General features: G+C 49.5%; 1 protein-coding gene across 2 annotated transcripts in view; it reads left to right on the plus strand.

Moving 5' to 3' along the window:
• The window catches only part of MLH1 (mutL homolog 1), a 49152-nt gene extending 37173 nt beyond the window's left edge, over positions 1-11979 (plus strand). The window contains exons 14-19 of one of the 2 annotated variants that reach the window (XM_062215974.1): positions 2328-2436; positions 4287-4350; positions 9113-9277; positions 10100-10192; positions 10403-10516; positions 11549-11978. In XM_062215974.1, coding sequence (XP_062071958.1) covers positions 2328-2436; positions 4287-4350; positions 9113-9277; positions 10100-10192; positions 10403-10516; positions 11549-11716 — 713 coding nt within the window. In that variant the 3' untranslated portion in view covers positions 11717-11978. Of the gene's footprint in view, positions 1-2327; positions 2437-4286; positions 4351-9112; positions 9278-10099; positions 10193-10402; positions 10517-11548 lie in introns of both variants that reach the window. The other variant, XM_062215984.1, reaches the window with a different exon arrangement.
• Positions 11980-12093: the final 114 nt, after the last annotated feature.

The raw sequence follows: 12093 nt of genomic DNA on the forward strand, positions 1-12093 counted from the left end.
ACTCGTCTTTTAATTCTGTCTCCGTGAACTTTTAGAACTGCCCTCGTTATTATCGCTCAGGTGACGTAAGCTGTCTTCATAGTTTCCATCTCTTTGCTCTCTGCTGCACGGCGCCAGCTGTGGCGGGTATGTCCAGTCTGGTTGAGTCTTGGTTTAGCTTCTTCACTTTCAGAAGGTCTGTTGCTGCTTTTGGGAATCGTGGGCCCTGCTGCTTGCGCTCAGGGTCACTGCCTGTCGCGCACACTGTGCAGGCTTCTCTTGTGTTCTGGTCTGACGCTTACCTCCAGGACCTTTGCAGCTCTCACTCTGAGGTTTCTTCTGTATTCTAGTTCTTGGTGCTTTGTTTCTTTGTCACTTTTTGACTGCTAGGTAGGGGTACTTCATCTGTGGAGGGTTATTTAAGCCTGGATCGAAGATGAACTTGTCTAGAGAGAATTGCGTTTGATTCTACCCAGGGCCCTACAGGAACAGTCAGGCCTAGTATGGATCTCTGCTACGGCATCCACTTCCGGCTTTCAGACACCTGGCTCCCACAGACCGCTGCAGAACCGTGTGAGGACCAGTCTGGTTACACACTCGCAGGGGTGCCTCAGGGTGGCCATCTGGCCTGCTGCCCTTTAAGAGGGGGTGGGCTGAGTACTGGACACAGTAGTCTCTGTAAACCGCAGGGCAGCCCGGAGCCTCGGCTTCCTGTGTCAGGGCAGCGGTCTCCTGTGAGACCCCCACCTCTTTGCAAACCATTCCCTGACGTACATCCTCCGTTGACCACGCCTTCAAGAGCCAGCGAAAACAAACATCTGTGATTGCCAAGGTTCTTTAGTCTAATGTTTCTGCCTAAAACTGGCTTCAGAGGCCGGTGGTGTGGCGCAGTCTGCCGTCTACACTGCTGGTGTCCCATATGGGCACGGGTTCAAGCCCCAGCCGTTGTACTTCTGATTCAGCTCTCTGCTGTGGCCTGGGAAAGCAGTAGAAGATGGCCCACGCCCTTGGGCCCCTGCACCCACGTGGGAGACTGGGAGGAAGCTCCTGGCTCTTGGTTTCAGGCTGGCCCAGCCCTGGCTGTTATGGCCATTTGGGAAATGAACAGCAAATGGAAGATCAATCTCTTTTTCTTTCTGTTTCTCTTTCTCTCTTTCCCTCCCTCTATCTTTTTCTCCTCCTATATTTATATGTGTAATTTTGACTTTCAAATAAATTAATCTTTTTTTTTTAAATTTATTTATTTGAGAGGCATAGCCACAAAGAGGCAGAGGCAAAGACAGACAGAGAGGTCTTCCATCTGCTGGTTCACTCCCCAGGTGACTGCAATGGCCAGAGCTGTGTTGATCTGGAGCCAGGAACTTCCTCCGGGTCTTCCACAGGACCCGGGCCATCTTCTGCTTTCCCAGGCCATAGCGGAGAGATGGATCAGAAGTGGAGCAGCCGGGTCTCAAACCGGTGCCCATATGGGATGCTGGCACCGTAGTGGTAGCTTCACCCAAGTATGCTACAGCACTGGCCCCATCAAATAAATTAATTAAAAAAAAAAAAAGAAACAAAGCTGGCTTCAGAGGTGTCCTTATTCTCTGGGTTCTTTTTGATCCTTGAGTATGTCCTTTTTTTTGAGTCGTCCATTTACCTGAAAGGCAGGTCATCATCTGCTGCCCTCCCAAGCCATTACAGAGAATTTGATCCAAAGTGGAGCAGCCAGGACTTGAACCGGCACTCACAGCCACAACGCCAGCCTCAGAATATTTCTGAATCCTTTAGCAATTCCGTGTTCCATTTTAAAAAGATGAGTGTTGGCTGGCGCTGTGGCACAGTGGGTTAATGCCCTGGCCTGAAGCGCTGGCATCCCATATGGGCGCCGGTTCAAGACCTAGCTCTCCACTTCTGATCCAGCTCTCTGCTATAGACTGGGAAAGCAGTAGAAGATGGCCCAAGTCCTTGGACCCCTGCACCCACGTGGGAGACCCAGAGGAAGCTCCTGGCTCCTGGCTTCGGATCCGCACAGCTCCAGCCGTTGCAGCCAATTAGAAAATGAATCATTGGATGGAAGACCTCTCCCTCCCTCCCTCCCTCCCTCCTTCCCTTTCTCCCTCCCTCCCCCTCCCCCTCCCCCTCCCCCTCCCCCTCCCCCTCCCTCTCCCTCTCCCTCTCCCTCTTTGAAAAAAAGAAAGTATAGTGCCATCAAGAGGATATGTAAAATAAAAATAAGAAAGAGGAGTAGTCTTTCAGCTTGTCTGTTTTCTGCAGGCACCCTGCGTGCTTGGCGGCTCATGCGTGGCGTGTTGGACGGTGGAGCAGTGCTGCTAGGCTGGCGTCTCACCAGGGTGTGTGTTTTCCAGCTCTCCGGGAGATGCTGCGTAACTACTCCTTTGTGGGCTGTGTGAATCCGCAGTGGGCCCTGGCACAGCATCAGACCAAGCTGTACCTCCTCAACACCACCAAACTGAGGTAATTGAGTGAGCCAAGCTGTGAGAAGATCGTTTCAAGGACACGGGCGTGCAGAGCTGGGGGGAGCATGGTGTGAGTTACAAAGGACATAGGCTTTGCAGTCAGTCGGGTGTGGCTTCAGATCTAGGTTCAGCTGTATCCCGTGTGCATGTCCGTGGACGAGTTACTGTCCTAAGCGGGTCTCAGGTTTCCCATGTGTCAGTTGGGATAGCACTGTTTGGCCTGCAGGACTCTGAGTGTGTAAGAAATAACAATCTGGGGTCGGGGGTAGGGAAAAAAGAATGAAAACAAGAAATACCCTGAGAAGCCTCTCCTTGGTAGGTGCTTGGTGTTCACAGGTGTTGAGGGCTTGGAGGTGTTGGAGGATTCTAGAATCTGCTGTGTGCACCAGGTACTGTGGGAGACACAAGAGAAGGGACTTGATGCTTTGTTTCCTCTCCCAGTGTTGAGAATATGGCACAGGCTTCCTCCAGCCACTGGAGCCATTGGGGTTGATCAGCCCAGGCAGGGGGGACCCCAGCAGTGCCATCTGCGTAGTGCATAGGTGGTGACTTTCCTACCGACTGCAGGGACCTGGGTGGGTAAGCTCCTCCTGGGTCTCCAACCCCTGGTAATGTGTCCTTGAATCAGTAGTGCGTCTGGGAGGAAGCCGGCCCCTTGCCTCTGCTGGAACTCACTTCCTTCTCTGTGGACTCTCCCTGCCTGCTGCGCTGTGGCCCTAGAGTGCTGCCTGGCCCTTTGAGCGGGGCAGCCGCTGTGTGGATTCATGGGATCATCTCTGAACGTAGGAACTGCCCCTTCCTGACACACATCCCTCCTCGGATATTCAGAACTCATTCCTCCTAGGCTTGGAAACCCAGTTGTGCTTCTGCGTTCAAGCTCCGTTTTGTGTTTTTAGGGTCCTTAGGCCTGGATAGTGAGCTGTCGCTTATCTGTTGGGAATTCTACTTCTGTGCTCTTCCTAAATGCATGACTTCCAAGGCTCCAGATGACACTTGCATTCAGATTCTTTCATATCCCAGTAGAAATCCAGGCCAGTCCCAGGGCTACAGCTGTTAGTAAATGTGAGTGATTTCCTGGTAAGACAGTGAAAATCCTAGCGAGAGAACCAGGGTCGGAGTCCAGTCTACGTTCAGCTCCTTCCTCTGCCACTTTGCTCACTGACATGGAACCAGGCCATTCTTGGGGGGGCCTGTTTTCCCTCCGTAATGCAGGCGTGGCAGGATGCTTTGTCTGCTTTGATGAATGGGAAGTCGCGAAGCCACACCTATAAGATTCAGATTGTTTGAAGAACTGTACAGTACCGTATAAATGGGGCCTACGCCAGTTCTGTGGTTGTGTAAGTAGTGCAACACGTTGTGTACTCCACAGCTGCCAGCCAGTGGGTCATCCTGCAGCCACGTATCCGTGTATAATGTGGACACATTGGCCTTAGGTCCACTTGTGATTATGTAAGACAATTCTGCTCTCACTATACTGTTCCATGTAATTTTTAATGGTGAATTATAAAAAAAGTTGAGCCATAGGATTCTTTGTAAATAGGGAAGGGGAGGAGTGAATCAAAAGAACCTCTCAAAATTGCACTCCAGGGTGTCAGAAACCTCTGAGATCAGACCTAGAGAGGCGGGACCAGGGCGTGGGTTATAACAGGCCAGACCTGGTCCTAGGGCTGCTCACCCAAAGCCCTGGCTGGAGCTGACCCTGGGACTCCTAGCTCTTGGAGGAGTAAGACTTCTTGTTCCACTGTGCCCCACCCGTGTTTCAGGGGTCTTCTGTCTCCCTGTGTCCCTGTTGCTTGGCTCCCAAGCCTGGTTTCAGCCTTGCCTTAGTCATTTTCTTTTTATTTTCAGTGAAGAGCTCTTCTACCAGATACTCATTTATGATTTTGCCAATTTTGGTGTTCTGAGATTATCGGTAAGTTTATCGCCTTCTCACTTCCGAAACTTCCACTTCTGGGCATTTCTGAACAAAGTGGTTCAACGTTTATATCTTATTTGAAGAATATTGAAGGTTTCTAAATATGCTTAGAATAGTTTCTGTATCATATGATGTCTACATTAAGGTATCTTTAGTAATGTTTTATGCTTTTTAGCCAGATAGTCATTTGATAGCCACCATACACAAATGACTCGTGGAAATTAATCCATATCCACATAAGAAAACTTGGAAAGAGATAAAAGTAAACATTCTTTGAAGCTATGGTCCAGACACAACCCCACTAACAATTTTAGCCCATTTCTTCTAAGACATTTCCATGCCTGCTTTAATTCAGAGTAAATATCATGCTGCCAATATGGTTTCATAGCTACTTTTTTCATGTGACCTAACTGCAAAAAAAGCCTGCCGAGATTTTGTTAGGGTTTGTGTTGAATCTGTAGGTCAACATGAAGAGAAAATCCTTTTTTAGGATTTATGCCTTTAGATTTCACATTTTTCATGCTGTTGTAAATGGCTTTTTTTTTTTTTATTTCAGTTTTCAGTTGTTTATTGCTAGTGTGTAGAAATATACATTTTTGGGGCTGGCATTATGGCATAGTGGGTTAAGCCACCGCCTGCAATACCACCATTCCATATGGGCACCAGTTTGAGTCCCGGCTGCTCTACTCCCGGTCCAGCTCCCTGGTGATGCTCCTGAGAAAGCGCTGGAAGTTGCCCAAGTCCTTGCCATCCACCTGTGAGACCACATGGACTGCAGGCTCCTGACTTCAGCCTGCCAGGACCTGGCTGTTACAGCCATGTGGGGAGCGAATCAGTCTCTCCCTCTCTCTCTAACTCTGCCTTTGTTTTGTTTGGTTTTTTGTTTTTTTTTTGTTTGTTTTTTTAAAAGAAGTACATGTATCTTGCAATCTTGCTGCACTCATTAACGAGCAGTTTTTTGTAGATTCTGTTAGATTTTTTTTTTTTTTTGTACAGGCAGAGTGGATAGTGAGAGACAGAAAGGTTTTCCTTTTTTTTTTTTTTTTTTTTTTTGACAGGCAGAGTGGATAGTGAGAGAGAGAGAGAAAGGTCTTCCTTTTTGCCGTTGGTTCACCCTCCAATGGCCGCTGTGGCCGGCACATCGCGCTGATCCGAAGCCAGGAGCCAGGTGCCTCTCCTGGTCTCCCATGCGGGTGCAGGGCCCAAGCACTTGGGCCATCCTCCACTGCACTCCCTGGCCATAGCAGAGAGCTGGCCTGGAAGAGGGGCAACCGGGACTAGAACCTGGTGTGCCGGCGCTGCAAGGCGGAGGACCAGCCTGTTAAGCCACGGCGCCGGCCAGGTCTTCCTTTTTGTCGTTGGTTCACCCTCCAATGGCCGCTGCGGCCGGCGCATCTCGCTGATCCGAAGCCAGGAGCCAGGTGCTTCTCCTGGTCTCCCATGCGGGTGCAGGGCCCAAGCACTTGGGCCATCCTCCACTGCACTCCCTGGCCACAGCAGAGAGCTGGCCTGGAAGAGGGGCAGCTGGGATAGAATCCGGCGCCCCGACCGGGACTAGAACCCGGTGTGCTGGCGCCGCAGGCGGAGGATTAGCCTGTTGAGCCACGGTGCCAGCCTTCTGTTAGATTTTTCTACACAGATGATCTTGTCATCTGAGACTGAGGTAGCTTTACTTCCCCTTTACTTTCCATACAATCCTGGATGAGTTTTGATTTTGTTTTCTTGATTGATTGCACTACAGACCCTCCAGTACGATGTTGAATAGAAGTGATAAGGATGGAAATTCTTCCCTTTTTCCTGATCTTAAGGGAAAGTATCAAGACTTTCACCATTAAGTATGCAAAGGCAGGGTCATGGAGATGCTGAGGAAGTCCCCTTCTGTTGTGTGCTTAGGGTGTTTATTTAGGAATGGATGCTGATTTTTTTTTAAATGCTTTTTTTCCATCTATTGAGATAATCATACATTTTTTCTGTTTTTATTTGTTAATATAATGAATTATACTGATTTTCATATTAAACCAATTTACATCCTAAGATGAAACCATACATGGTCATGATGTACGTTATCTTTTTAATGTGTTACAGATTTAGTTTGCTCAAATTTTGCTTATAGTGTTTATGTTTTAATAAACATCATGTTTGTAAACATGTTTTCTTACATTTGTGTGGTCTTAGTATCAAGGCAATACTGGCCTCACACAGTGAGCTGGGGAGCGTCCCCTCCTTTTCCATTTTATGAAAGAGTTGGTATAGGATTGGTGTTCTTTATTCCTTATTGTTGGATAGACTTCACCAGTGAAGCCATCTAGGCTTAGGGATGGATTTATGGGGAGATTTTTAACTACAAACTCAACTTCTTTAATAGGTACAGGACTATTCAAGTTCTGGTTCTTCTTGCACAAGGTTCTTGTTTTTTATGGTTTTTTTTTTTTTTTTTTTTTTTTTTTTTTACTTTGTTTCAAGAAATTTGTCCATTTGATCTAAGTTTTTGGATTTATTGCCTTAAGTTGTTCATAGTAGTTCTGGTTCTTTTAATATTCATAGATCTGTGGCAAGCTATAGATAGATACTAAACTTATTTTATGCCTGATATTGGTAATTTGAATCTTCTTTTTACCTTGAGCAGTCTGACCAGAGGTTTACCAGTTGTATTAACCCTCTCAAAGAACTAATTTTTGGTCTCAGATTTTTTTTGTCTTTGTTTTGTATTTCACTGCTATCTGCTTTGATCTTTAATATTTCTACTATTTCTTTGGGCTTCATTTGTCTTTGGCTTCACATTTTCTTTCTTTGAAACATAGAGACCTTCCATTGAGCAGTTCACACCCTGGGTGCCCCCATTACCAGTTTATTCCCCAAATGCCCACAACACCTAGGGTTGGGTCAGGAGCTGGGAATTCATTCTGCGTCTCCCACGTGGGTGTCAGGGACCCATGCCCTGAGCCATCACCTGCTGCTGCGTAGGGCGTGCGTTAGCACAAAGCTGAAGTAGCAGTGGAGCCGAAACTCGAACCCGGGCACTCTGATACTGTGTACCTCATGGGCTGTGTGCGTCCCCAGCATTATTTTAACCACTGTGCCAGATACCCCATTCATTAATTTCTCTTTTGATTTCTTCTTTAAAATATGCAGAAAAAATAAATCAGGATTTTTAAAATTTATTTATAACTGTAATACTTAGTTTCCTATCTCTTGGGGATTTTCCAGAGATCTGTTACTGATTGCTAATTTATTTTGGTCATAGAACCAAAATGCTTGAATCCTTTTACACCTGAGACTTGTTTCATGCCCCAGAGTGTGGTCTTATGAGTAATGTTCCCTGAGTACCTGAAAACAATTTGTATTCTGATCTTGACTAGAATGCTCTATAAATGTCAGGTGTATCAAGTTGATAGCGTTGCCTAAATCTCTCTACTAATTTTCTTCTTGTTTTATCAGTTACTGAAAAGGTATATTGAAACCGTTAGCTATTAATTGTGAATTTGCCTATTTCTCTTTAAAATTCTTTTTTACTTCATTTTTTTTTTTTTTAGATTTATTTATTTATTTATTTGAAAGAGTTACACAGAGAGAGAAGGAGAAGCAGAGAGAGAGAGAGAGGAAGTCTTCATCCTCTGGTTCACTCCCCAATTGGCTGCAACAGCGGAACTGTGCCGATCTGCAGCCAGGAGCCAGGAGCTTCTTCCAGGTCTCCCATGTGGGTGCAGGGGCTCAAGGACTTGGGCCATCTTCTACTGCCTTCCCAGGCCAGGCCACAGCAGAGAGCTGGATCTGAAGAGGAGCAGCCGGGACTAGAACTGGCACCTATATGGGATGCTGGCGCTTCAGGCCAGGGCTTTAACCCACTGCACCACAGTGCTGCCCACCCCCACCCCCTTTTTTTTTTAAAGATTGATTTACTTGAAAGTCAGAGTTACACAGAGAAGAAGAGGCGCAGAGAGAGTCATATTTTTGTAAAGATTTATGTATTTATTTTAAAGGCAGAGTTTTAAAGAAGGCAGAGGCAGAGAAACAGAGTCTTCACGCACTGGTTCACTCCCCAAATGACTGCAACGGCCAGAGCTGGGCCAGTCCAAAGCCAGGATCTTCTGCCTGGTCTCCCACATGGGTGCAGGGGCCCAAGGACTTGGGCCATCTTCTACTGCTCTCCCAGGCCGTAGCAGAGAGCTGGATCGGAAGTGGGGCAATCCATGTGGGATGCCGGCACTGCAGGCAGCCCCACTTCCTATATTTTAAAGCTGTTACTGGATGCATAAACCTTGGGTTTCTCATGACCCTTTGACTCCTACTGTGAAAACCTAACAGTGTGCTGTGTGGGTCTGTGGCGTGATACAGCATGACCGTAGTAACAGCATGAGAAGAGGAGCCCAGGCGTGTTATTCTTCACTGTAGATTTCAGTCTGTTTCCTCACCAGAAGTTTCTTGAAATGTTATTCAATTTAACTTCTTAGTCTCCCTCCCCTGCTAGTTACAGGTGAGGCAGTGGGCAAAAATGTTCTAGAAATGTGAAACGGAGTCCTGGAAGAGACGCAGGGTACCTTCCACGACCTCAGCCTTCCCACCGGATGAGCAAGCTTTCTGTCCATCTGGCCCACTGCAGCGGCCACTGGGAGGAGGAAGTGGGCTTGGCGGGCACCGTTCAGCCTGCCTTCGCGGCGTGGGGAGCGAGTGTTCTGTCCGCGGCCGCCGCCTGCTCTTCTCATAACGGCTTCATTACGTTCTGGCGAAGGCTCACTGCCGCCGTCCTTGCCTCCCCCAGGAGCCGGCTCCGCTCTTTGACCTGGCCATGCTGGCCTTGGACAGTCCGGAGAGTGGCTGGACGGAGGAGGACGGCCCCAAGGAGGGGCTCGCCGAGTACATCGTCGAGTTTCTGAAGAAGAAGGCCGAGATGCTTGCCGACTATTTTTCCCTGGAAATTGATGAGGTGTGAAAGCCAATTTTTTTTAAAGATTTATTTATGTATTTATGTGGAGTTTAGAGTTGGAGAGAGAGAAAGAGAGGTCTTCCATCCACTGGTTCACTCCCCAGATGGTTGTAATGGCCAGGACCGGGCCAGGCCAAAGCTAGGCGCCAGTGGCTGCAGCGGCCTCCCATGTGGGTATCAGGCCCAAACACTTGGGCCATCTTCCACTCCTTCCTGGGCCACAGCAGGGAGCTGGGTCAGAGGTGGAGCGGCTGGGACGCATACCAGTGCCCGTGTGGAATGCTGGCGTTGTGGGCAGTGGCTTTGCCCTGCGTGTCAAAATGCCGGCCCTGACAGCCATTCCTGTACCTCTGTTGTGTTCTTCAAATATGAGTCCCAGTCAGGATCAGGGCTAGGAGGCCTGGCCTCCCTTCAGAAGCTCTGCTGACATGGGCGACATCCTTGTATACCCCACTTGAATCTCGACTGCACAGTATACTATCGTCCATTCGTGTCCACTGCTTTTCCCAGGCTGAGGGCCCTGGACACCAGGGAGCCCCGGCCAATGCAGGAAGTGTATTGTGCCACTTGCTTCTCTCTTCCTCCTCTCCCCCCCGACCTTGGGGCTTTTCTGTCTTGGGTTCCATGGTCGAAAGAAAAGGTTACGCTGCAGCACACTAGGCTGAAGAGTTCTTCTGAAGTACTTGGTCCTTCGGTCCTCCGTGCCCAGCACGTGTTTTGTCACCCAGAGTGCCAGCTCTGAGCACAGGCCTGAAGCGGCGTTGGACAAGTGCCATTTGTTTGAATTGGTTTTCACAGCATTGTTTCTTGTCCCCTCGTCAGGAAGGGAACCTAACTGGATTACCCCTGCTGATCGACAACTACGTGCCCCCTCTGGAGGGCCTGCCTCTCTTCATCCTTCGACTGGCCACTGAGGTGAGCGAGCGGGCGTGGGCGGGGCGCAGGGCAGAGGGCACGGGATCACACCTGCCGCTGTAGCAGTAAAGGTGAAGGCCCCCCCAGTCCCGCTGGTTCACTGCCAGCGACAGCCTGAAGGCTTCAAAAGTCAGTTAGGCTTTTGGCTTTAAGTAGTCTGACTGCTACTCAGAAATGAAAATGGACTTAAAGCATGATTCTTTGGACCAGGTGAACTGGGACGAAGAAAAGGAATGCTTCGAGAGCCTCAGTAAAGAATGTGCTATGTTCTACTCGGTCCGGAAGCAGTACATATCTGAGGAGTCGACCCTGTCAGGCCAGCAGGTACTGTGGGGATGTTCACTGCACCCCAGGACTGGGAGGGCCCCACGCAACCCGGAGGTTGACCTCCAGATGCCGGGGTTCACTGCCCGTACGTTACCGGGTTCAAAGACAAGGGCCAGCTTCTGTTCATGAGTTCTACTCCCTTCTATTCAAGAACGTACCTCCGCAGCGAAATCAGAAATGGTCAATGCCTCCCCAGGGAGAAACGAGGGGGAGCCGGGTCGTCCAGGGCCGATGGGTCCCTCCTCCCGCTGCGGCCCGTCTTCCGGTCTTCAGGTTCTGTCCTCCATCTACCTAGCTGTCCCTACTCTGTGCCCTTCTACTTGTGGAAACAAGGCTGTGTCCCTCAGCCTCGCAGACAGCTTGACAGAGCCAGGGCTCTTAAATTGTCCTTTTCCACCCAGGCGCCAGTGCTCTTCAGGGGTGAAGGGGGTTGAAATACTTTAAGAATCGACACGGAGCCACGTCCCTCCCTAACCTCAGCAGCTGCTGCAGCCGCACTCTGTGGCGAGGTGGGACGCTGCACGCGCAGGTGGGGGCTCGGGCTGCTGGCCCACAGCGGCAGAGCAGGGATTCCGGCCTTGAGCTCTGCGGGCCAAAGTCCTTTTAGGAAATGTCCCATCGCAGCGGAGCAGCACAGCAGCAGCGCCCGCACCCAGCCCCACCTGGTACCGTGTGATTGGAAATGGACCTCGAGGAAAGGAGGCAGATGAGAGAACATCTTCTCGTGTGTGACACCACTGAGCCTACGAGTGGGGATGACCACCCAGTAATCCTCGCTTTTATTTTCCTCTCTCACCTGTGTGGAGCCTTGTGGGAAACACCCAGGTTGAGAGATGAGATGAGGCGCTGCCTACAGTTGCGGACAGACACCAGTGACGATCCAAGATCACAGCAGATCTTGTCACACTGGAGCAGTCGCTTCTTCAAAACCTGTGGGTCCCCGAGAGGCGGGCCCACGAGGCGCCTTTCCTGTCTGCCAGTGTACGCAGCGCCATTGTAGAGACTCATGATGCTGGTGCTGTTTTCCAGAGCAAAGCCCCTGGCTCCAGCGCGAACTCCTGGAAGTGGACCGTGGAACACGTTGTGTATAAGGCCTTCCGCTCACACCTGCTGCCCCCGAAACACTTCACTGAAGATGGAAACATCCTGCAGCTTGCTAACCTGCCCGACCTCTACAAAGTCTTTGAGAGGTGCTGAGTCTGGTCTTGTGAACTCTGGGCTGTGTTCTCTCTGTCCTCACGTTGCTGCTGGGACAGAAGGCTGAAGACGGGCAGTGCTCCTTCATGCTTGGTGATCGACTATAAATAAACAGTCAGGTGTGTCCTAACATGGCTTCTGATTAAAGTTCATTGCATATGGAAGTTTTCTAGAACAGTTTTCACCTAGGGCACACTTGATTGGGTTGAACTATCCCAAAAGAACTTCCAAAGCCTCCTGGGCATATGAGGTTTTTTTTTTTGACAGGCAGAGTTAGTGAGAGAGAGAGACAGAGAGAAAGGTCTTCCTTCCGTTGGTTCATCCCCGAAATGGCCACTACAGCCAGCGCGCTGCGCCAATCCGAAGCCAGGAGCCAG

This window comes from Lepus europaeus, chromosome 2, assembly GCF_033115175.1.
Source record: "Lepus europaeus isolate LE1 chromosome 2, mLepTim1.pri, whole genome shotgun sequence".
Taxonomy (NCBI): domain Eukaryota; kingdom Metazoa; phylum Chordata; class Mammalia; order Lagomorpha; family Leporidae; genus Lepus; species Lepus europaeus.